Source organism: Lepisosteus oculatus, chromosome 2 (assembly GCF_040954835.1).
Source record: "Lepisosteus oculatus isolate fLepOcu1 chromosome 2, fLepOcu1.hap2, whole genome shotgun sequence".
Classification (NCBI taxonomy): domain Eukaryota; kingdom Metazoa; phylum Chordata; class Actinopteri; order Semionotiformes; family Lepisosteidae; genus Lepisosteus; species Lepisosteus oculatus.
In genome coordinates, this window is record NC_090697.1 from 64,463,642 (window position 1) to 64,491,322 (window position 27,681).

General features: G+C 36.3%; 1 protein-coding gene across 1 annotated transcript; it reads right to left on the bottom strand.

Annotated features, from left to right (window-relative positions):
• Positions 1–256: 256 nt before the first annotated feature.
• Positions 257–27,495, bottom strand: LOC102691383 (probable flavin-containing monoamine oxidase A). Its single transcript, XM_015344074.2, is given in 13 exon segments — positions 257–3,741; positions 4,695–4,795; positions 7,608–7,694; positions 9,958–10,116; positions 11,195–11,295; positions 21,089–21,173; positions 21,727–21,816; positions 22,233–22,390; positions 23,196–23,310; positions 24,052–24,068; positions 24,071–24,231; positions 26,235–26,322; positions 27,193–27,495. Coding segments are annotated over 13 exon segments (1,608 nt in total). The 5' UTR covers positions 27,305–27,495; the 3' UTR covers positions 257–3,407.
• Positions 27,496–27,681: the final 186 nt, after the last annotated feature.

Here is a 27,681-nt window from a genome sequence, read left to right on the forward strand (position 1 = left end):
CCAGTTGACAACATTCACAGATGAATTTCCCTTACACATCTCTGATCAGTTTGCACAGGCCTCACAATGCTTTTGCTTACTGTTTTTTAAAATACTATTAAATGATTAAATTAATAACATTATTAACCCTGCCTTTTTTTTAATACAGAGATGGTATTAAAAAAAACAGAGATGGAGACTTCATTAGATATCTGGAAATAAATATAAAAGGAGAAAGGAGAAAAATACATTTCTTTAATCTATTTTTGTTGAATTGATAGCCTAATTATATTTCTTGCTTATCATCATAAGCCAAACAGTAGTAATAGTAGTACATTTATATTTTCATAACTGTAGAGTAAATTTAAAGTAGTTGATGTAGCATGAAAGTCTCTATTTAAAAACAAAGGTAATTTTTACTATTATTCTGAAACAAAAAGAACTATGCTGTGTACATGTACATGTAAAATAAAAGCAAAAATCATACAAAATACTGCAAATAAAAATGTGGCTTCTTCTAATTGCTTACAGTAGCTGTTTCATGCAGATTAAAAAAAATGCTTGCTTTAGAGGAGACAAAAAAAGAGAAATTAACCTACACTAGAAAAACCTGGGTAAAACATTCTTCTTGGCAACCGGACACAAGTTCAAGGAGAAAAGCTGATTGACCATTTTTACCTTAAATTCAAGAAAATAAAAAAAAACTGAACTGAATAACATTAATCAACAAACACACAATCTTGCTGCAGTCACTTAATGAGTGATACATTCTCAGTTATTAAAACACAAGTCTCCCGGCTAACTGATTTGGCAATCCTGCCATCTGCTGTTTTGTAATTCCAGAAAATTCAAGATTTGTATTGTTTTTAATAGAATGACTCAGTATCCTTCTCCTATAGTTATATCACGGTCAATTGAACTGTGAAGAGTAAGAATTCAACTTCTAGGTGTTGTGTCTCTTTGATTAGTTACTAAAACAGAGATAACAAAAGCAGAGAAAAAGTTAATCAGCGTTTAGCTGAAATAATCAAATGCTGTTCTTAAAATATTCTAAACCGTTATTCCCAATCTCTACATATTATCCAGTTTCTGCACTGAAAAGCAACTTATGCAAAGCTGTTCCCTTAATGAAGAATGTGTTCAAACTCACATTAGCCAAAATGCATTGTGAATTCATTTTTCATCAAAGTGTTGTAGTATCCATAATTAACAGATTTGACAGGATGTGACAAAACTTTGAATAGTCATTGACTCTGACCTTTGAATGTTCTCTACAAAATGATGTTCTATGGAGTAACATTTTACATAAAATTATACATTGCCAAATATTAGAAAAACTGGAACCCTTGACTGTCATTCAAATGTCAGATGGCTGAGACATGGAAAAGGTTCCAGTAACAATACCTATAGGGTAACTGCATGCTTTATTTTTTATTCCAAAAAATATAGATTTTATACTTTTGCAAAATATAGTGTTCTGAGTTGCAATTTCGAAAGATTTACAAAATATACAAATGTGCCTTTCTCAAGGACTATAATCAAGCACATCACATAATGTCAGATGGCAGCAGAATCCTTGTGTCAATGAACACAATGTGTGTACTTTCTCACATTGCAGGTCTGAATATGAGTGCAGAGCTTTCCACTGGCATGTCAGTTGTGAAGCTCTTGATTATTGTATTTCAAACAGATGAATCTGAATATTGATGAATTTTGCATAAATCTGACTTGTGAAGGTGTGGAAATAGATCCACATGCCAAAATAAACTAAACATCAAAAGAAAATGAACAAGTACTAAGTTGATTACATGCTAAAAAGAGAAGAAAGCAAACCCAACGTTTTGGCTATGGAGCCTTCTTCGGGTGTGAGAAAGACAGGGCAGACAGCAAAGATATATCACTCTATTAATGTATGTATGTATATTTAAAAAATAAACTGTGCATTTGGATATTGAATAAATATTTCAGGTGTTACTCTAATTCATTGACTATTCATGACTGCCCATTTGACAGATTTTGACCATTGCATGAAATAACCTCAGTGGTGAGAAAGGTTAGGATGTGATTTAACCTTAGAGTAACACACAAAGGAATCAAATATGCCTGAGGTATCAATAGAACAATGCCTTTGTTCCATTAGTACTGTATGTTGCACGCAAAAAATATGCTGTTGTGCACAAATCAGTTGCAATGTTCAAGTTTGATGGACTTGCCAGGAGTGTAACTGCTACAGTACTACATCTGTAGTGATTGATGGCAACCTGACTGTTCAGTGCTATATGTTGAACTGAATATGTCCTTGGACCTCACTTGCTGCCCTTTTTGAGATCATCTGAATGTAACGTTAGCATAACAGCTCACATCCTCATATTGCTTGTGTGTCAGTAGCTTTCTTGACAGGTGAGAATGGGTAATTATGCCATGGATACTCTGCTTGCCAGACCTGAGCTCCACTGTGGGTTGAGCTGGGCTAAGGCAGCCACATACAGTACCTGTGACAGGACACATACCCGCTACTAACCTGTAACATTCAAAGTAAACCCCATGCTCATCTCTTTTGCTGACACGTTAACCCTTTTGATGACACGTTAGCTATGTCATGCCTGCTAAGTAAGATTTCAATTCACCTACTGCAAAAACAGATAATATACTTTCCTGATAATGACCCTGTGAATAGGCTGTAGGTATAAAGTGATATATTTCTTTTGGTACTCTGTATATTAATATTTTAACTTTTTTCCATTGAGTACCTAGAGTATTTGACCTTTAAGCATATCAAGACATTACTGTTTTGATCAAAACTTAATAATCAAATTGCCATTTTCACAAATGCATAAGTACACTATGTGTGGAATACTAATGAGTATTCTGCTCAGCCTGCAACTGGAAAAAAGCACTGACAGTCAATAAATCATCCAGAATATACCACTTATTGCTAATTAATGAACTAAAATTTAATGAGAATTGAATTTCAGTTTATATTTTATGCCATAATGGAACAAAGTCTGATGAAATGTTCAGCAATGCTGAATTTCTGCAGCTTTGAAAACATATTTCAACAAGCTTTTTTTTTTCTTGGCAAACATGCAGTGAAACAGAATTAAAAAAAATAATTAAAGCTGAGAAGAATTAAATTATGGGGCGACTAGCCTTAGCTAATTAATTATGTCCCAATCTCAACTGGAATACAAAATTGCAAGGAGATTAAATAATACTGAATACAGGGCAAATGTTATGTGAAAGAAAATGTTTTAAAGTTATTAGCACAATGGTTTAGCATTATCTTTAAATACCTACTTACAAACCTGATATGAAAGTAATAACCAGGAGGGACAAAACCAGATGTTTAAGAAACATGCCACAAATCTGTAACTTTAGTATTTGATAAATCTCAGCAAAAGCAAACAAAGTCAATGTCTTTTCTGATTCTACTGCATCATGTAAGTTTTCTGAAGAATGGAAAGACCCCTTTCAATAAGCACCTGAGAGAGCCAGGGATGAACCCACAGCAAAGCAGCTCCTAAGGCGGCAGTGGAGAGGAGCAGATAGGCAGAGAAACTGGAAGAACCAGTTGCTATTTTCCAATCCCTGTGTGGGACAGGGAATGCCAGGGATTTCCTAGCCCATTCCTTCTCCTCCTGTGACAGACATTCTGGGGACAACTGTCCCAAGACTTCCAAAGCCACACGCTGTCCAGACTGAACAGCACCACTGAGATATCCACACCACAGTGTGGCAGTCTCTGTGCCTGCCCAATGAATCCTGCAAGGAGACAAAAAATAAATTGGTCACCCTCTTACCAACCTAGTAAAGGGCACATTGTAAAACACTGCACTTTTGTACTCTCTTCCCATTCTTAAGTAAAAGTGAAAGCTTTAATTCCAATTGTTTATATATTAACTGGTGATGAAGAAAATAGTAGCTGTGGATGAAATTATGGGAGAAACAGTAAAATAACTAATTAGAATGGAGAGATTTATAGATAGCATAACTTAAATAGATAAAGGTATGTTTTGATCTTTAGACTAGAAAATCAGCTTAATGACTCATAAGCCATCTGGTCCCATTTTCAAATGGACACAGTGCACACATTTCCCATGTAATTAATTTTCTGGGAAGTAAACACTTTGTTCAGTTTCACTTAAAGAAAACAATAAGACTACTCTGTGTTGACTACGCAGTCTTGACTACACTTTAATGAAAATTTTCAGTTTCATTAAGTTAACATGGAAGAAAATTAATGATTTTGAATCAAAGATAAAAAACTCTTAAATAGCACTTTCTTAAATATAGCTGCATTAAGAATGAAACTACCTAACTAGCAAAAAAGATGAAACTGAAATATTTAAATGTTCAATATGTTACACAAACAACTAGTTATGCTAATATATGGGATGACATTTGCTAAAGCTCATAATGTGGTTAGGGGATTTAGCAAACAGGTGTTTCATTTTATCAAAAAGTCATGTTGTGAAGGTCTTTTCCAACTTTGCTTTATTGACATTACTTTCTTCTCCTTCCCTTCAATGAGCACAATCTGTTCTTGGAAACATCAGCTTAAATCATTGACTCGTATAATAAAGGTCTTATACAGATACATTAAATCCCAACAATCTTTATGTCAAAATACATGTGCTCCACTCTGATGATGGATATACAGTAATTTCAAGGAAAAACACATATGAGGCAATCAGGTTCACCCAGTAAATGTTTACCTTCCACAAGGTCTTCTGAGGCTAGGATGGAAATAAGTGGTCATTCCAGGGACCATGATATTGACAGGACAGCCACCACTGTATTGCTCCTTGGCCCAGTCCTGAAAAAGACATGAAGGGGCTAGATTCAGCAGAATGAGTGCCTTCTTTTAAACCTGAGAAATGTAAGCTTATGCAGTTGAACAAAGGATCGGTTTGATTGAATAAAGTACAGAAACCATGAAGAAAAAAAATTAGAAGACCCTCAGAGACCCTTAAGAAAAAACAACTCTGCCAACAAAAAGAGTTAAAGTACAAAAATGGAGGAGTGGGGAGAAATCTCCTCTGGACACCATAAAAAGCAAGTCTGTCTCCATTTTATAACATGGACTTGTTATTTTTTAATTTTAATAATGTATAGACTTACTACATTACACTTCTCTGTTACAGTATGCTAGAATTACAGTTCTAACAGACAATTTTTTTCATTATACTGTACAGCATTTTCTTGCCTAGTACCTCTTCAGGGCGGTTAATGCCATTAGTGTACGAATGAAAGCCTCTCTTATGTCCTTAACATAACACTGTTATGTTAAGGACATAAAAACTAGTGTTATAAGCAACACCTTGCAACAAACAACAAAAACATCTTGCGTGTTTGGTTTACAGTACTTGTGTAAAAAACAAGTTTCAAGGATATATAAAAAAACTTCCCACATCTCTACCCAAAGTGATGAATGTGAGGGAATTAAGGATTAGTTAGGGATTTATAAAAGGGCAAGAAGTTAGGTCAGTGCCATGAGCTGGGATTTACTTTTTTCTGAAAATCCATTTCTGAACTCCATTAAAATGTCTATGAACAAGGAACATTTCGAGAATAAAATGAAAGTTTAACATTTAAGGAATTTGATTCAATACACTTAAGAATTGTGGATGGCTGCCAAGAAGGGGAATAAAAGTAATTGCCCTGAACTCTGAAATGTTATTACAAAAACAGCTCGGTTTTGTGGAGTGTGTGTGTGTTTTCTATATGCCACAGCTGTGCTGTCCTTCGTGTCTTTGTGTTGTGTGTCTACGAATCCCCTGAAGTGAAACAGATGAGACCCACTATGTTTCCTGTCTGTTTATATTTAGGGATTGCATGTTTTTGCCAAGCTTCCCTTCCAGGTAAAATGTACTACTGAATAGCTAGTACAAAAAAAAATCGTATATAATAACTACGCACTTGAAAAGAGCTGCTATCTTTCACAGTTAAAAGCTAATGTTAAGACTGTCAATCCCTTTTTTTTACTGTATGTTCCTCTCCGTGGTCCATTCTACACCAGAAATTAAACCACAGCATCTGAAAGCTGAAAATAAATATATGTTTTACTACAGGAAATTCATGTGTGAATGAATATCACATTATTCATATTCACATACCTATAGTATAGGATAGGATTGACCTATCCTATACTATACATAGGATTGACCATTCTAAAAGAAAAAATCTCCTGTTGTACTTAGGTCATATGATTAGGATTTTTTATTGTGTATGTTATATGTGTATATATTAATACTTAAATGTTTTAACATGAAATTAAAATATTAGCATTTTTCTTGTCTCTTGAAGGGTAATCTTCATTTTCTCTCACAATGATGAAATGTGCAAACCAGAGGAGCCCATTTGTTCCATCTTCATTGTTTGGTTGCTAGGGAATAATAGGGGATCCAAAAATATCATTCAGTCATTTGTTAAAAAGCTTCTATGACGTCATCTTCAACAGCGACTGGAAAAACGTCTGCCAGATACTATTGTTTGTGTAAAAATGTGCTTCCTTATTTCAATCCCTACACACATTTCCCTGAATGCTACATTTTGATCACTGTAACTGAAGCAACAAGCAACATGAAGAAAGATGGCTTCATCTGAAATAATCGCAACTTTTTAAAAACATCTCAACATTCTGCTTCCTTTCATTATCGCCCCCACACTTTATCTGAATCACTTATTTACTGTACTATACAGTTTATAATGGCCTGATCATCTTATATGACAGCAAGATTACTACCTTGTGGCCTGATTTCTCAGATCTCAGAAGATAAGCAAGGCGGTGCTTGGATGGCACCTTTATGGAAAACCATGTGCTGGACCAGTTAAAAGCACCAATCACTCTGGACCAGAACTTCCAAATCCAATGCCCTGACATGTTAACAGGGTGCACGATGCTGTCCTGTAGATGAGACAAACCGAACCCAGGTCCGTAAAGATCCCATGGCACTTACGTCAAGCTGGCTAAATTCCATATTCAGCTTGTACCATCTGGGCTACCTAAGATTCTCTCTTACTTCAGTTGGTGAAGAAACATTCACCTTTCTAACTTGATCTGCTGTGCAGTGGGGCTCCTGGAGCATATTGGCTACCATATCACCTAGGTGGGTGGCACAAAATAGTGGAGAATGAAGAGGGTCCTCTCCTATACTTAATACCCTTTGGCATGACAAGTGCTATACAACTATAATTCTTTTATCTGAGGAATAGTTAGTTATGTAAAACTCTGCTGTAGATAGTTCTGATGCATGGAAAATCTGGAAATGCAGTTTAGAATTAACATTTCTTCTGTCCCTAACACTGGACTTTCCAATTTTTCTGTCTTTCCAGTTGATTTGCCAGTTTCTTATGGTTTCCATTGTGCTCCTGCTTGACCACACTTCCTTTTAATTTTGTTGTTATGCTGAATATGCTTGATGAGACATTTAAAAGATGCAGCTTCTGAGTTACTTTTAATAATGTTAGAGGGTGTCAAAAATTCCAATTGCTTAAGAATTTTAAATTTCATTTTTATAAGATATTATTAGTAGAAGTATTTAAATTTGAGAAAATTATAAAGACTGGGGAGCTAAGAACCAGGTTTTTGATGGCCTATTGTAGCAGTAAGACATTCACCTTCTTACCTTTTCAGCATAGTGGATATAATTTGAAGCCTCTGGACCCAAGAATTTTGTCAGAGTTTGGATCACCGCATCCCGTCTGTCCTCCAACTGCAAAAGCAAAGGTTGGTCAGGGTTTAACCTAATCATGTACACCTTTAAAAACCAACAGCTAAATCCTGAAATATGAATACACTGTTGAATTATTAATGATGCCCAGCTGTCTTATCAAATTTAATTTCAGCCATGTGTGTCATGTAGCACTATTGTATGGAGTGAGTTATGAATTATAATGTGTAAATGTATCGGACTATAGTTCACAGTACAAAGCATAGCATTCATTTTGTTGTACTGATGAATTACAGTTCTGTGTAGAAATGAGAGCAGAGTATATCTGATTCCCTTGGAATCCTCAGTTCTTGTAGCTTTTTCTGCTGTATTGAAATCATAAAAAGTTAAATGCTTGCGGACAAAAATCTCCATTTTGATCAGTTTAGGAAAAAAAAACAGAATGCTTTCACAAAGATTTGAACTATTTTTCTCTAAAGCAAAGCACTATCTGATCTTTTTCTCAAGATTTATGCACCAGTGATATAAATACTAGCCTTTTTTATGGCCATCTGCAAGAAGCCCAGTATGCTGTACAGGGCCAAACAACCAGACTCAAATGTGTTTCTGTCTGCACTGTTTTTGTCTTGAACTTTCTAAGCAGTATTATTAGTCCTATATGAAGGACACTTATTGAATTAAAGCACTTCAAGGCAAATAAAAACTCTTATAAATAACTAAGTGGAAACCCCTTTAAGGTCTGCAATTTGGGGTTAGAAATAAAAGCCTTATTGCAAAATTCTAAATAATAATAAAAAAGCTTGTTATCACAGAATAAGGAGTTACTAAATCAATCTGAAATTATAAAGATTAATGATAGTTTCGCCCCCTTCTCTAGCATAGCTTCATAATAGAGGTATGATCAAGAGATAAGCTTAAATGGGACAAATATTTGTTTACTATTTTGTTTACAAATATTTACAATTTTAGGAGTTTCAAAGTAATTCAGTTTTCTCTAGGCATAGAACATAATTCTGCTAGTATTTGGCAAAACACAAAACACCTTAACAGGCCAAGAGGGTACCTATGTCCTATTCAATTAAAAGGATCCTGTCCAGAACTTAATTTTCCTTTCTAATGTATCCACACATTTGAATGGGAACCATATTCTCCATATTCTAACAATCCATCACTAACCAAGGAGATATGATTTTAGTCTAAAGATTCCATAACATTGGGTATCAGAATTGTCTTGAATAAATAAGAAAGCAAACTTCTTTGAAGGAAGAATACACAGTAGAGCTCTGTTCTGTAGTGTTTAGATTACCTGGACAGAATCTATTTTGTTGTCTGTTGAAAAAGGAAAACTCACACAGTGTGTCGTCTAATGATGATGATGTCTTTCCTTGCTGTTTGATGGAAGCTGCTGTTGGATCCCCCAGCCTCCTTTCTGCTTATTTTACTGCTGTATTTATCCTGCCCTGATGCCACAATCTATCCCAATGAGGGCTAGCCTAATGACCTCACTGCAATTATTGTACAGTAGATGACTGACGTAATAATCTAACAGTGAATTAGTTTAAGTTGAGTTAAAAATTAGTACCACCCTTTTGATCATGTGTATCGTTCAACATTTTTAACTGCCTTCAAGGTTTAAGCACACGTGTATAAATAAAGCAAGGCAAAACTCAATGTACTGCAGACTCAGGATAGGTTAAATTTGCTGTGAAGTAAAACAAAATAGCCTAGTTTAACCTAGTTAAAGTGCCAGCCACATCAATTTTATTTTAAATCTAAATAACTCATCCATCCATTCATTTTCTAAAACGCTTTATTCAGAAAAGGTTTTTGGAGCTCACCATAGCAAGCTATGGGTGTAAGGCAGGATATAATCTGGATGGGATGCCAGTCCATTGCAGGTCACACACAGACATAAACACCCACACTCACACTGGGGGCAATCTTGCAGAAGCCAGTTAACCTATCAGTATGTTTTTGGACTGTAGGAAGAAACCAGAACACCTGGAGGAAATCCACACAAACACAGGGAGAACATATAAACTTCATGCAGATAGTACCACAGGAATTAAACCCAGGGCCCCAGTGCTGCAAGACAGCAATGCTAACCACTGCACCACCAAGCCACCAACTCAAAATATCTTTTTTTAAATGTATTTAAATAATCATAGTAAAAATCATCCACTAGTGGTATGTTACATACATTATCCTGTTGCTTGTGAAACTTGGAATCTTATTTCCATCCCCATGTGAGATACTGTATGTGGTAGCAAAAGTTCAGTGTGCACTAAGTGGGCGGGTTCCTCACCTCTCTGTGACACCAGTCTGCAGCCTGTGCACCAGCAATAAACCCCACCAGTGCAGGATTCCCAGAAGTGCTAGTAGCATCGTAGGTTACACTGAAAGGACACTCTGAAGAAGGCTGGGTCACAATCTCACCAGAGAAGCCATTTTCTCGCCAGAATATCTGTAGCAGAGTGGATATTTCACTTTAATTACATTTCTTCAGTTCAGTATGAAGAAGGTTCTCAAGCTGAAAAAACTGTGTATTTTAATCTTTCTTTTTCCTCTACTGAACATTGATTTAAACTGACCTATGGTTGTATAGCCCTTCAGGCACATTTTGTTTGCAGTGTGATGAATGCAGCCCACATTCACAAGCCTTTAACTTAGTATTTTTCTAACTTAACCATAGTGATTACAGTTTTCTGAAAAATACACAGCAGTGTTCTTTCAATCCCATCCTAGGGTTGGTCACAACTCATTACCTGCTTTATTCCTGAGAAAATACATAAATTGCTTCAGTTCAGTGAATATTTAATTAACGAAGAGCTTAGTTGTGATGAATTAGTTGTGATGCAGGCTTCCTGTTCCTCAAAGAAAACTAATTTACAATATGTATCATATTTTTATGGAAAAGAACAAGTACAGGTTAAATCCACACTGAAAAACGTAGAAACACAACATTTTGGCACCATAGCCTTCTTCAGATGTGATTTTAAAATATTTGTTTAACAGTATGTTTACATATTTTACATTATGTAAATGTGGCCTATGATAAAACAGGCAAATCTAATAGTTTTTTGGTCAGCTTGAACTGAATAGGAACATAATATCACGCACATTTACTGTACTGCATTCATATCCTGCAAGAAAAGTCCTTTATTGATTGGATCACAAGGTCAATCATGTGGACTACAAGAGGAGTAATCAAAGTGGAAATCTTATCTGTTGTTTTAGCACTGCAATTATCCAGGTTTTCTACTGAACATTTTAACAGCTGTCTGACAGCTAACATTTTCTAAGAAACTAAAATGGCACTGACAACTGGCATGAAGCTTATGTGAATCACGGACTTTTATATCCACGTTAGACTTTGTTACTGGCAGATGTCTGGTAAATAATCAGTTTAATTAGATATGTAAGTGATGGCTGTGTATCTCACAGTGAAGAGATTTGAGAGGACAAAGACATGTGGCTATTGGCACCAATGTAAACAGATGGTTGCTGAAGCATCTAAAAGGGCTCCTGTGGAACATACTCACTGTGGGGTAGGTGACGATGAATTTCATCATGTGTCCCATGGGCATGTTTTGAGTCAGGCTCTCCCTCTCCACAGGCAGTGGAGGCTGGTAGTGGATCTTGGCTGGAAATCACGACAGACACAGTGAGATTCATGGACCAGTCAAACTGTAACTCAAAGAGACTCACTGATGTACCAAGAATTTAACTCGTAACTTGCTGACATGTGTCCACTATGGCTGCTTGACGTCATCAGGTATGATACCATGTGGTCACAGCAAAGAAACCCTGGCATTCCAGTTTCCCTGTTTGTTTTACATTAAATGTTTTCAACATAATTGAATATTGTTCTACCATACACTCTCTTCACTACAGTAGAGCTCTCATAATTCTATAGATTTAATTGGAAACTCAATTTAACATAAACAGTAACTGTACATTTTATAAAAAAACCTCTTTAATTATGATTATTGTGATTAATTATGATTATGATAATTTACTGTATACTGTATATGTAATACTCTACAATCTCACATGCACCTGATAAGGCACACAAGTTGCTGATACTCAGCATGCCAAGAACACCAAATCAAACAAATCCCAAACCCAAAATTGCTCAACAAACTGTGCACCACCACAAACCCAATTACACTTCAGTACACAGTTCATAACCCTAACCACTTCTCTCTGGTGCACCCTACCTATTTTAGTACCACATGTATGCTTCCTTCTAAGAAACTGAGACCTTTGGCTCATTCCTCTTCACCTTGTCCAAGAAAATCAATGGGTTTTAATTTAAAAGGAAAAGTATATGTGATTCTATGCCTCTGTGAGTTTGACACACAATGAGTCATGTTCCCTAGTTGAAGGTCTATACACTTACTGACAGACTAAAGCTTCACACGGCCTCTGATTATATTTTTTTACCGACTCTGGCAGTCCACATTCAGTCAACGTTATGAGTTTTCCACAAACTGGAATCATTAGAAAATCTAATTCCCCATACCACTAGAGATAAATGGTGTTATCAGTAGAAAAGATGGTTGGCAAATCTAATTCAATTCCCTTCTTTAATCAGGTAGCATCACCAAAAAGATGTGCTAATTTAAGAATACTCTGACCAACAAGTTTCACAGACAAGGCTGGCAGGTAATACAAAGTAATAATGGAGTACACACCAGAAACTAGAATGTGCAGTGATTGCCTAAACCTGTCGCCAAAGAAATCTCTCTTGTCCATCTCTTAATATCTGCATCATGTTAATATGGAAAATCTTTATGTGAAACCATGTAAGAGAGCTTCAGTTTTTTCAATATAGATGTCTATAGTAGTACTTTTGAACATCTGGAATACAGAATGTACACAGCCAACGAGTTGTGAAAGTACTTCTGGGGAAGGTCAAAATATCCAGTGTACAAAAGTTCAGAATAATTTTATAGAGGTCAAACTTACAAAAATTAATTAATTAAAATTAATTCAGTAGTTTGGTTAGATCCTAATAAATGCAATAGAGAGATGAGATATACAGAGTATATTTGGCATTGCTCTACTGGCTGAGGGAGCTGGCAGCTCAGACAACCCCTCTGTATTGTGAAGATAGAGCTATCATGCTACTGCAGGGGTGTAGATGGGGTGGCCGGAGGAGTATGAGAGAGATACTCTACAGGAAGTCCTGGGTGCGAGACTTATATACACAAACAACTGGAAGTGGGCATTTGGGATCTAATCTTACTTTGGAATTGTATTATAACTTTGTAAGAATTCCATTTTGTAACTATACTCTCTGAAGTCAGATCTTAGTGCTGAGACCCTATCTGTCACAGCTGAAGCAGAGTGTACCTGCTATCTAATGGCACACATTTTAGGAGTTACCTAAAAAAGTTCATAAAGTACTTTTGGATATATGTGAGTCATGTGCTTTTTGTTTGTGACTGGTGGGATTACCTCTGAGTCATCAGCTGTATTTTCTTAATCACAGCTCTCAGGTGATTAATTTTCCAATATTAACAATCTGTATTTTTTGGTGTGTGCTCTCCCTGGTCTGTTTTTAGCATATACTGTATATATATAATGATTGTTTCTGTATTATGAAAAAAAACATTAGATAATTCAAAAACAAAATCTCCGGATAAAGGAGTTTTATCCTAAAGCAACTGACTCTGACATCTTTACTTTTATTGATCTGGCTTTTCATATTTCGGAGAATATGATTGGCAGAATCAAAATCAAAACAGGCTTTAGAATTCAAAACAAGTTTTTTTGGAATAAGTCAGAGGTGTCTGTTCTCAAGTGTTCCCATTGTGTTTTGAAAATAGAAATAGAAAAAGTTATTGAATACATTTTATGGGAAAAATGTCTGATTTGGTCTTTTAATTCTGTCAGCTGATATTGACAGAGTATAGAAAAAAAGAACTTTTCTAGAATGTTGGGAGAAGTTGCAGAAGACTGTGCAGATAGGCCGTTTAGAACAGGTCCTTAATACATGTTTTATATGTTTTTATTAGAATATTTTTATTATTAAGGTTGTTGGCAATTAAACATGTTATTTGATCACAGTATAAAGGATAGAGTGATGAGCAGGACAAGATGCACTCATCACAGAATACTAAGGGTTAATGAGGATAATATACTGCAAGAAGTTTATGTCAAATGCACATCCAAGCCTGCTTTACAGATAAAAAAAAGGCAAAATTATCAAAATATTTTAAAATCTTTTCTTTACAAAAAAAATATAATAAATGAGAGAAGACCATTCAGTCCATCTAGTGTGTTTTAAAAGTAAGTTTAACAGGTCTCAGTTTTAAAAGCACTTTGTAGTTGTAGTCCACTTGCGGCCTCTCCTTCATGTTACACTGCTCATTCTAAACAGTGATTCTTTAATCATTTTATTTAAATTGAATGCAAGTACAAACCTTATATAAATATGTTTTATAAAAACACATTGCCAAAATGCAACATACAGTATGGTATAATGTTTCCTCACAGATAGGCACACATATAGGAAGAGAAAAGTAAAAAAAAAAAGTCAAACAAAATTTAAAAAGTTAAAACAATGCAAACAAATGTTATGTGATCCAAATGGGAAATGATCTAAGAAAGGTATATATGAAATATTAATGTGCCACCTCATATCTTTGTGTTTCAAAGAGCTGTAAGGAAACATTTTAATTGCTTTGGGAGAACTTTGTTGCCTGTTCATTGCTGACACAACAAGAACAGCCCAAGAGTGATGAAAGCCATATAAAGCAATGTAAAAAATGCAAAAAGAACACAAAAATCATAAATCATTAAAATACAAACTGCTGATTACATAGCTGTTTTGTTACCAAAGCTGTGAAGATCAACAGAAAAGCCCTGACAGTCATTCTAATTAAACCACATGCGTGCAAGGATCAGCTCCATTTGAGATGAATGATGCATAGCTTCATTAGTATCACAAACGTTCATTAAAGCAACATTTGACAAGTCAAATCCAGTAAAAGGATAAATGCTTTTCCTCTCAGAGCAATACTATTGTGCCCGGTGTGGAAGTATGTTTGCCAATTTGGTAGGCATATGTACTGTACAGTATGTGCATAAAGGAAGAAAGAAGAGTCTGATCTGTATCTAAGCTTCAAAGAGGGTGCTTCAAAAAATATTTATACATTTTTTATAGAGCTTCATTTAAATTAATTTCATTAATTTTATTTCTAAAGTGCTTGTTCACAGAGATTTCATAAATGTCTACAAAGATAGTGCCAGTAGTATCCTGTCAGACACATGTAATTATAATTGTTAAATTTGTATTTCCAAAGATGAGTTCCTCTTATGTAGACGCATGCACTGAAGATAACTGGCATATCATTATCATATGAGAAGAAACTCCTTATCAGAAGGTGCACCTTAAGACAACAGAGATCTACAATAAGTGTAAGATGTCATATACTGTATACAGTAGGTACGATTATGCAGAAAGGATATAATAGCTCTTTATTTCCTCAATGTCAGCTATTTCCTTGGATTCATTCAACCTAATAACTTCAGAACAAGTACAACATGTACAACATGTACAGCAACTCAAGATTACCACACTGCTAGAGGAGGCACTGTATGGCATGTTCCCAGCAGTCATCCCTAACAAGACGACAGTAGTCACCCAATATGCCACCAGGTGGCAAAAGCCCAGGTAAAACTCACCTGAGCTGCCCACCAACAGAACTCAGATGCTCACCTAAGATGCATCACCAAGATGCTCACCAAAACCTCTAAACATGGAGACACTGCACCATGCTGGTCTGCAAGACAAAGTGCTCTACTTCATTCAGAAACAACCAGATACGCCTATTGGAGGACTTCCACACTGCTACCCAGGTCACAAACATTGCAGTGTTCAAAAGGGATTAGAGAAGCCACCCAACATGGGAGAGGAAAAGCCCATTGAACAGGCACATGCTGGCAAGGCTACAGACACTAAGAACCTACAGTAACAGCCATACGACTACCAAAACTTTCTAACTCCAACACCAGTTCCAATATGCTCTGGGTTACCACACCCTAGTGCACTGCTAGACATTCATAAAATCTTACAACTGGCCAGGCTGCTCAGGGAACATGTGAGGTCCTGTTTCAGAACTAGAGATGTTGAGGCTCCTGTCTGAAAGCTGCCTATATTAGAGCCATGACTAATTGGCTTTACACCGACGTTTGGTATTGCCAGCCTGAGAATATGTGTGTCCCCTTCCAGCCTCAGAGCCTGTGGTGATCCAGCATTCCACATTCGCTGTAGCAGAACCAGTGCTCATACTGTAGCTTATAACTTGTACAAGGCTCGTGGACATGCATCTGATCTCTCCCCCGCGATGGACCCTGTAGTGCACCACACCTCCACTTATATGTAGCAAAACAGAATAAAACACACATCTACTCTCCCTTGGTCTCTTTTAGTGTAAATGCTTGGATCTTATCCCAGACTTAAGAAAAGCTTCAGCTATCTGCCTGGAATAGGATCCTGTGATGCCCCAACAATTTGTCTGCAGTAGTGGAGCAGTATGAAACTGACTTTATCAGCAGAACTAGAGTGTGAGGCTGCTTGTGCTCACTTCACAAGCACTCCTATGATCACAGGTGTGGAATTGTCTCATTCTGGCAAAGGCTCAGAGCAGGGGCCCAATTTCCTGCCCCGTCTCCACAGTCCTCCATTTTTTCTCCAAGATGGAGAAGCTCTGGCTATGTTAAAAGACAATCAATGGCAATATGATGGTCTCGTCACCAGGCCTCTCAGCTGCTGTGGAGAATCTCATACTGTAGCTGAACGTGTCACCTATGGGTGGGAGGCTTAAGGTTTGGATCTAATCAATTTTTTGGAGGGGGTTACAGCTTTGAAAATTAACATTTTAGTCTTGCAGTCTATAAACTCATCCAAATGAATGATTCTGGCATAACAGGCTGGGTTAATACACTTTTTTTCTAATAATTAGTAGGGAGAACAGGTAGGAGAATATTATAGTCTGTTAAGTAAGCTATATTTTTTTGTTTCGTTTCCTATTCAACTACACCTACACACAAATGAGAACTGGTGTGGTGGTACTTCAGCGGTTTATGTTTCGGATGTTTTTTTTAGTACAATGTAGTCTTTCTTAGATTGCCTTCTTATATCTAAAGTCATTATCTCAAATGCAGTAAATTCTAAAATGCATAGTTAAGATCATGCAGCATTAAAACTTCAAGTAAACTCGGATCTAATTGCACTTAGTCACTACACATAGTGGTTTGACTCATTATTGTTAAATGACCCAAATTTTATAGGGTTTTGTGAGAAAGATACTGAGATAGTTATAAAGCTAAATTAGAAAAGATGACATCTACACTAGTCTTAATAAAAGCTTATTTAATACGGAGATAAATCTGATATTGCGCTGGACAATTAAAAGTCATGTCATGTCATTTGCCAAACAGCTTTACACCATACGGTGTCGCGGGAAGCTGGAGCCTACCTGGCAAGCAACAAGCACATGGTAGGGTACACCCTGGACAGGGTGCCAGACCATCGCAGGGCAAGTGCAAGACAATCATACATGGGGTCAATTTGGAGGCCACGGTAAAGGCCAAGAGGGGAAATTTGGAAATAACTCCCTACTCTTATCGACAAAATGCCTGGGGATCTTTAATGACTACTAAGAGTCAGGATCTCAGTTTAACATCTCATCCAAAAGATGGCACCCACTACAGCATAGTGTCCCCACCACTATAGTGGGGCATTAGGACCCACACAGACCACAGGGTGCCCCCCCCACTGGCCCCACTAAGACCACTTCCACCAGCAACCATAGCTTCCCAGGAGGTTTCCCATCCAGGTACTGACCAGGCTCAACCCTGCTTAACTTCAGTGGGCTCCCAGCTGAGAGCTGCAGGGTGATACAGCTGCTGGCTACAAGTAAATCATTAAAAAGAAATATAATATGAAATTAAAAAGTCAGGCACCCTTTTAATTTCCATTTTTTGTTATATCTGTGGTCACAAAACAAATGATAAGTCATTTCATATCTTAACCCAAAAAATTGTAACATGTTACAGACCAAGTTCTGAGCATTTTGTACAGTATTTGGGGCATACTACATTATTTTAAAATAATGGTATTCTCTCTATCATAAGTTGCTTGAGCTGGGAAATTAAAGATTCAGATTTTTCCAGTCTAACCTTGAGAGAACTGATTTTAAAACAAGAATGAATCAAGAGTTGCTGAATAAGTATACAATCAGAATGTACTTTACATGGTTTACAAATTTCCCCTTGAAAGAAGAAATGCAGTACTTTTCTGAGAAAAAAATGTTCCCTATCAGAACTGGCATTGAAGAACAAAAAAAAATGCTGAATGAATTAGCAGCCATACCTGAATAAGAGAAGACTCAGATTTGATGTGATTTTTTCCCTGCAATACAGCATAAAACCTTTATACATACCGTATCTTTTATCCCTTAATTGTAATAGTTCATACAAGCATTTCTTGTCAAGGATGTTATGAGTAAAATGATTTGTAAAATCCTAAGCACGGTAAACATTTAACACAGAGCTTATATTCTCCCCATTGTATTACTTAATGTGGTTTCAAGATTATCTAAGATGAATGCAAATAGAAAATATTTTTCCTATCGTGAGATCAAGTAGGATATTCTGTAGATATTGCAATGAGATTTAAATATTTACAGAAAGCAGTTCTTTCATATACTCATTGTTATACTCTTCCTGGAAGCTAAAAAAGCAATTTTATCAACAGAATACATACTGTATAATATACTAAATTCCACCTTATTTTTCATTAAAGAGAGACACCATAAATGACCGCTCTCTCCTCTTTTATTATTTTCTCTTGTACAATAACATTTAGTAGAAGCTATCAGATCAAATTAAGAGACTTTAGGCATTAAAATAGGAAGTCAACTAAGTTAGTTAGCTACAGTATATATCCAGATAGTAAGCTTCTTTTTCTGAACAATCCTCAGCAGTCCATTACATCATTACTAACGTTACCTGGTGGTTATGTAAGTATACTTTATATGGATTAAAAGAAATTGGAACAGTCTCTACTAAATTCCCTTTATAAAACGTATTAGATAATTACATTTCACTTGGGCAAGTGAAGGTTTTAATTATCTTGCCTTTTTTCTACTCAACAGACTTGGGTTTTATGGTTCAGAAAAATATGGCCTGTGCCGAATCAAATTTTAAAATTCATAAATTCATTCATTCAATTGGAATTCATAAATTCTATATGATTTTATTTGATGGTCTCCCCTATATCCTACATTTAGATCAAAAATAGAAGTGATTAAAATGACAGAAGCTTCTTAAATAAATTATGTAATAAGCCTATTATTTAATTTCCTCTCTCTTGAAGGATCATCTTACAGTTCTGGCTTCCTGAGACTCACTTAGGTATATTGGATTTTGCCAATATGCCTAAAAAATGAATTTTGGAAAGATTGAATAGAAGAATATGTAAAATATCAGACCTGTATGTAGATGGTAAATTGATCATGTCAGGGTAATTCTAGGAAGCAGGGTGATCCATTCTATATCCAGGGTGATAATTACTTCATAATCTTTCATGAGTTACAACCAATATGATTTTTTCTGGTGTTATATCCAGTTTATTTTGATTTGGAAGATTGTAATTATAATCATCATCATAATAAAAAGCATCTAGAATTCTGAATTTGTGGATACCCGAATGAAATGTAACTAGGATTACATAAACTTCTTAAAACTTAATTCACAGTTAAATATAAACTTAAATACTGATATGTGAAAAAATATTTAGAAGCACAGCCATGCAAAGGCATGCAGAGAAGCTAGACCACCAGCTACATAAATTAATATGTTCAACACAACTTACTAGATACTAATAAAACTTTAAAGCAGACCAGAACTCAGAAACAGCATGGTACAGTTAATAGACCATCTTGTTTTAGAAATGTACTGAAAAAAATATTTCAACAAATAAAATTATTTACCTTTATATTGGTTTTAATTATTTCTGCCTGTAACACAGTAACTACAACATCTTTTTTGCCATTTCTGAAGCCAGAAGAGCATATGTTAAATGGAAAATAATTTGTAAAATGTAAGCATTTTTCACGTAATGTTAAAGATCCACATTCGTTGAAACATGACTGCTGGTTTTCATTCCATCTCAGACCTTACTGACTTAATTAAACAAATTAAGTGAATATAATGTAATGAATGTAAACCAAGTCATTTGTTTTCAAACTCTCGATCAGGTGCTAATTGAAAAGTGTCTTTAAAACATGGCACTCATGACATGGCACCTTCAGACAGAACAGGATTTTAAAGTTGCTACGAGACTGAAATAACCTGTGCTAAACTCATCATCACAAATTCTGACAATATAAGTTAATCAAAATAAAAACAAGCAAAATCACAGTCACTCTAAATACATGCTTTTAGTTTTTAACATTACATGTTTTTCATTCTCTTATTACATAATAATATCTCCTTTTATGCTCACGAGTGATGTTACCATTCAGAAGGAGAACTGCTGCTCAGTCAGTTCTGGAGCATGAGTGCAAGTTGGGGCTATAAAGCAACATTTAAAAAATGTCTAATTTTTGCCTGAGAGGGGAGCTCTGTCAATGTGTGTTGACTGCAAAGGAAAACTGTAAGGAAAGGTTAATCCCACAGTGAAAAGCAAAAGAAGAAATACAACCTTCTTCTATCACCTGAAAAAAAGGTTATTATAAATAATAGTGCCTGAAAGCAAATAATTGAAAGATGCAGTTTAGTTTATGAATTAGTTTATAATAATATCACAATTACACATACAGTAGTTAACAATGAAATATCAGCACAAATCTAGCACTCTGTTAACTCATTGATCAAAGTCAGTCATACAGAGTACTTTAAAACATATTTTCTTGCATGAGGTGTCCATTCATTTGTGTTGCTTGAAAGTTTTTTTCAAAATACATTTGCACATACATGATGTGGATGGCACAATAGGGTACATGTAATGAAAAGCAACTGGCATCTTGCCCACTTCAGAGATGTTTGTGTGTACACCTGAATAACAGGTGGAACCATATAGTTTTTTTACTTTCACCTCACGTTATGTCTTGTGTGTGTCTATCTCCACTTTGAGTCATTCTGAAAAGAAACAGAATTTTCTATTAATAAATTCAGGAAAGAAAAGTGTGCAGTCACACTAAAACAGCCCCAGGCAGAGATGATTCAGGTACTGTTTTCAGCAACATCATTCTAAACTGCTCTTGAGATTTTTTTAGTGTCATTATTTTTTTTCAAACTTTTCTATTTTTTATCTGCGTGTTTTGTTATCACCAACTATTTATCATCTGAAAATCGCCACAAGCCCTGTACCACACGGGGATTACTATCATGAGTTTGGTTTTCAAAAAACAACTCACAGGCAAGATGAGGGGGGCTGGTTACAATAACAGACTTGCATTTAAAAGCCTCAGACTCTGTCCTCACTTCTACAATCCCAGAATCCTGTGGGGAAAAGCAAAATGTTTATACAGACCACGGGAAGCCACTATCTCCTTCTTTCACGATACAGAACATGTTCTTACCAGTACCTAAAAGCCAGAGACTCTACGTTTGTTATGGCAATGGAAATGTTATCTCTTCAGAATTCCCATTTGACTATAAAGATGCTCAGTGCTCCTTTCTCCACTTTGAAGCAACACTCATTTGTTATTCTTTGCTTGGACATATGTAATGTGTTTGTTTCTTGCAAATATGTTACCATAGTGTAAAAGCAATTTAAACGTATTTTGATTTAAATCCTGTGGTTTTTTTTATTTAGTTTATGGAGCGCAGTTGTCAAGCTTTATTTTTTAATCATGCTTTCAGCACTATTGTTTTACTTAGAAACAGCAGGAATCTGCAGACTGACATACACTTGAAGACGTGACAGCATCATATACAGTATCTGCTACCTACTGTGACATTTTACAAATGGGGAGCGTCAATACTAATATATGTGTATTGTTTTATATTCTTCTCACAGTGCACTTGTCTTCCTCAGTGCTTATTCTCCTACCTGGTGTATTGCAGTCACTGCAGAGGACAGGCGTATGTTCTGCCTTCCTACTCGGTCAGCTAATATCTCAGACAGCTGTTGGGTTCCCCCCTGTGGACGAAAAGCAGGACTGCAAATAGCATATACAGTAGCTAGAGCATTTTCATTCTTACCGGAGGTTCTGACGATCCATTAATGCTCATTCCACCTGAACCCTTGAAGACTAAAATTAGTAATTTACTGGACTGAATTAATAGTAGCTAAAAGACTAGTTAAAGTAAGACTAGTAACTATTAAAGGTTTCGAGTTAGATACAGGAAGACATGAATGGCTTTCACTCTCCAGGATCATGATTTAGTATCTTTGACACTACAAGTATGGCAAAACCAACTGAAATCTCCATAGGCAAAGTGAAAGCAAGTAAAATATGAGTCAATTGCAAGGAATAATTTGGTAAAAGTGTACAATGCCCATGCAAATGTATCATGCGAAATTTCTGAAAGGAAAGAGCCAACCATTGACAGAACCTTCACTTTGTACTCCTGCGCTGACCCAGCTGTGGCCTCCAGCAGAGCGAGGAATCCCCCAGCTGCTGCCCCATACATGAGGAAGTAGAGGAAGGAGAGCTGAGAGGTCTCCATGCCGAACACCGACCTGCATGACAGCTCCATTGCAGCCCTCACCTCTGAGGGCAGACAAAGGTGCAGACTAACTCAGAGCTGCCATCTACCCAATGAATCACAAATTCCAGACTTGATGACATCTTGCTTCTAAAGGCAGCTAACCAAAAGCTGTCACCACAGTATTTGTCTTGAATTATGAGACTGGTGGATGCATTGAAATTTTTATCAATCCACACTATAGAGATCAAGATTGAATTAAAAAAATAAGGCATGAAAAAATACTTATTTATAATTAAAAAGAGCTTCTTAGTTCAAGACTGACTCTGCAACTTCTTCAGTTTTGTGCCAGTCTGAGCAAGTTAATGAACCATCCTCAGATGTGATGTGAAATTTAGGGCGTAGTGTAAATGCTTAACTGTATTACTGTTTTTTTTTTTTACAACTTAATGTATATCTTTTAATTTTACGATTTTATTTTCACTTGGTTTGTACAGCAGTTTGAGCTGCTATTTGTATGAAAGGTGCTCTATAAATAAAGTTTATTATTATTATTAAATAACTGCATCAGTAGTAATCATGACCCTTTCCAGACGTAAGTGGTTTATTGATAACAGATGGGTATATACAGTACAAATTGCTAACAATTTAAAAGTAGAAAACATCATACCCTTTTACTGAGAAAAATATTTTTCTGCATGCATTTAATGTGCTGGCATACTGCATTCTTGTCTGTTCAAAATACTGTAGCTATCATTCCACCCTGCAGCTTATTACAATTTCATTAATTTATAATGTCTCTCTTTAATTTTATAAATATTCTAAATTGGCATTAGCTAGAAAAAAATACTCAGGCTAAATTTCTCTCACCCTGAGTCCAGGTGTTTTTCTTGATGAAGGAATGCAGTGTCATGCTATCGTACTCCAGAGCATTGGGAGAAGAGCCTGGGATCTCCACAGAGACTGTCTTTCTCAGCTTATCAATCTAAAAAGAAATAGACAGTACTTAAAGGGGAAAGGAGTAAAGGGTGTTATTTTTATAATGGTATAATTCTGCAGCTAAAATAAGAATGTATTCTTTTAGTATTCTTTTAGTCTTTTAATGTATTTAATTTTATTCTTTTCTCAGCAGTGCAAAGTGTCTTTTACTTTGTCTGTCCTGAATATCATCAACCTTAGCCTACAGTCACTGTACAGATTCGGCAGTATTTCTTCTGAGCTTGCACTTTAACAGATGTATTCAAACAAAATAAAATAAATCACTTTATAGCTTGCGTTTATTAATTGTATCTAAGAACAAGTTCAGGATGTTGGTACAGCACACTGTGGTATGTCTATGACTAGGTTTTAGTCAGGATAAAAGTTCAAGTTAATTAAGGGTAGTACGGTATATCAGCATGTCAGGACTGTAGTTGGAGGAAGTGTTAGGCTGATCAAGACTGTGCTTGAGTTTAGGGTTAAGGTTTGGTTAAGGTTCTGATTATTGTACTTTAATATATTTTCAATGGCATGATTATGGTTATACATTTCTACAATTCTGATGGTTATCAGCACTCTGATAATAGATGAAAGCATTGCAGTTATGACTGTGGCTGGTGTAACAGCAATAATGTGTTCTCAAATAAACCACTGCACACAACAGGGGCACAGTAAAGGACTTGTGCTGACAGCCCCAACAGCTCCATTATAAATAACTCTTCCATTTCAACGTACTGAGTTTCCCTACCTTCCATAACAAGATTGCATGTCAATGAGGCCCATCAAAGAAAGTGGTGGGATACTGGAGGTATAGGTTCGAATCTCAGCCTCTGGTCCACCCAGCCGGTATACCTTTTTCCCCTCTGTGTACTGTGGGTAAATCTCCAAACCCAGTTCTTGGATAAGATCTAGGATGTGTGTCTGTGTTCTATAGTCAAAGATGGAGGAAAAGAAAGATCTTACAATAATTTATAATAATTACACTAATTAGTTGTAACACACATAAATATGAAAGGACCTGATCAAACCCAAAATTACATGTCTGCTATCTTTTTGGACAAACGTGCTGAATATTACCTTATATTGTTTTATCCCTTTTTTTTACATGAATAGCATTTCACAGTGGCTGACATGTTGCACTACACTTTTAACAGACTCAGGCATCACTAGATTATGATCGACCTCATTTTTCTATTTTTTATTTTTTGATTTATAGCAAAGTGAAGAACAAAAATGTATCACTTTATTTGGCCTTGAGTTTAGAATATTATTTTTTCAATGTGCATAAACTGGTGATCTAATTAATTTTTTACTTCAATTTTCAAAAATAATTGTCTAATTAAATTAAAAAATAATAGATCTCGGTATAATGTGTGAATTTTTTGCATCCTCAATGCTCTTCAATTTCTAAAACAGGTTCTCTCAATAGTCTTGAGAAAAGACAGGTTTGATGTTTAGTAGAAATTGACAGAACTCTGAATTTAATTTGAGGGATTACGATTGTGTCAAGATGGCATTGAATTTTCTTTTTTCTTTTTATTTATTTTATTTCCACATAAAAGTGAGAGAGCTAGTCAAACTAGTGATGTTTAACTAGATCTTGACAATTCTACAGAGGAATCCAAACTTCCACTGAGCAGCAGGGTGGTCTCTTACAGGTACTGTGGGCTGTTCCGATACAGCGCTACTAAAGTTGAAGAGCTGTTTTTTGATCAGTGCTTATAAAAAGTTGTTTCTGGGTAAACCAAACCAAAAAAGACAATAGTCTTTAGAATAACTTTAGTTTATATTGTAAATCACTAATTACAAAATAATTTACTATGACTACAGACACTCAGTGAGTGGCAAAATGGTGCAGTTGTCAGCACTGCATTGGTTAGCATTGGCCCTAGTGTGAATGTGTGCATGTCTGTGTGTGCTCTGTGATGGACTGGTGTCCCACCCAGGGTGTACCCTGCCTTGTGCCTGTTTCTTGCTGAGCTAGACTCTGGCACCTCTGAGGCCCTGTATTGGATGAAACAGTTAGAACATTTATGAATGCAGACTCTTAAGTACTTATACATTATGCACTTCAAAAATAAGCTCATTATAAATATGTATAAAAGTACCTATATTTAACAGATGACTGCTTACACAATTTCTGATGCCACTAGTATGTATCTAGGTGGATTAAGATACAATATATTCACCCCCACACACATCCCTAAGAAGATCAGGTTAGGACAAATCTTTAAATAAGGCAGAATATGTTGCCAAGGCCAGAAAATGGTGCAAGGAACTTATTGTGGCCTTATGTCCCACGTGGGACAAAGAGTGGGACACTCCACTCAAAGCGTTTTACAGGTAATGGGGACTCCCCTCCACCACCACCAATGTGCAGCATCCACCTGGCTGATGCGACGGCAGCCATAATTCGCCAGAACACTCACCACACATCAGCTATCAGTGGGGAGGAGAGTAGAGTGATGAAGCCAATTCATAGATGGGGATTATTAGGAGGCCATGAGTGGTAAGGGCCAATGGGAAATTTGGCCAGGACGCCGGGGTTACACCCCTACTCTTTTCGAGAAACGCCCTGGGAATTTTAATGACCAGAGAGTCAGGACCTCGGTTTTACGTCTCATACGAAGGACGGCGCCCGTTTACAGTATAGTGTCCCCATCACCGTACTGGGGCATTAGTACCCACTTGGACCGCAGGGTGAGCGCCTCCTGCTGGCCCCACTAACACCTCTTCCAGCAGCAACCTGTGACCAGGCTCACACCCGCTTAGCTTCAGTGGGTTACCAGTTGTGAGTTGCAGAGTGATTTGCTGGCCCCTGAGGAGGAGGAGGAGGAGGAGGAGGAGGAGGAGGAGGAGGAGTTATTCACCTGCAGTGCACCTGATTGTACTTAAATGTACGTTAGGGGTATCAGTGCAGTGTTAACTCACCTACCAACCCATTGCCCTCCCAGGTCCCAGGAGTCCTCTCCCTTTGCTGCTGGCAGGCTTAGGGTCACTGTGCGCCCACCTATCCGAGCTGAGACAAAGACAGGAACAAAGTGAAGGGCACAGTGCCATGAAGGTGATTATCAAAGGCTCCAAAGTAAAATATGAGCTCCCGTATAACATTAGTACCTCAATACAAACTCACTATTTGTGGTTTACTCAAACCATTTTAACTATGAATCCTACTGTTTTTCTTGATATGTTTCTTCACAAAAAAAGCTTACTGCATTCCCACTTATTTCCTTTTTTTATTTTAAGTCTGTTATTATTATTATTATTATTATTATTATTATTATTATTATTATTATTGAGATTATTTTTTAAGAATTTCTTCTATGAAATAGCCTGTGTGTAAAAGATGTAAATAAAAGGTGGAATATATTGATTGTGACGTTCATCACCACAAAACTATCATACCTCCCTACTCTCATTCACAGGTGGCCTTGAAATTGCAAACAAACGTCTCTCATCAAATGTTATAGTTATATATTTTATAAGCTATAAAGTTTGGGAACATCAAGGATTCACTATATATATAGTATAGGAACTGGCTTTCTTCTTTCAGTTTAAATTGAAAAATAGAATTGTACATACACAACAACAAAAACTTAACTTGGTATTGTTTTGCACGTTGTGACACTGAAATACACTAGAGTTTCTGTGTAATCAACGAGATTCTTTAATGTTGTTTGTAGTTATTGTACAGTACCATGCAATATTTGCAACCTAAGGACAAAATTGTCTTATGAGGAATATCCAAAGCACTGATTGACGGTTTAACATTATACAAATTGTTCTCTCATTCAGCTAAATAACACACAATAAAAGATCAAGGCTATTTCGGAGTGTTATAGTTAAGTGATTGCATAGACGTAATAAATAATAAACAAGGCTACTTCACCTTTTCCGTCTAGGATTAAGATTTTCAGATAAGCATTTCTTTTCAAAAGCTCTCTGGCTGTTGTAAGCCCAGACAGTCCGGCACCGACAATCACCACATCCAACAATTCCATTTTGTTGATGCAAACCTAAAACTGATTTTATTTACCGTTTTAACAGATTTCTGCAAGGCTCCAAGTATTTAGAACGATAGAATGATTATACCAACTGAAGTTTAGGTCTTTTTATTTAATTTATTCATTAAACCGTAACAGTGTACATTTTGTACATTGTGCACCTGGGAGGAGGGATTTGTATACAACTCTTAGACCGGAAAACATGTACTCGGGAAAAGTTTCCGCACAGTATACTGCAAACGCGATAGTTGTATGCTCACGTCACCTGACAGCTTCTCTATGTTTGTCTTTGTTGAGCTGTGGACTTCAGCTGTTGCGCTAGGCTGCGTTCCAAGTAGCAGATAACATGCGAGCTGATAGTTTTTGAATGTTTT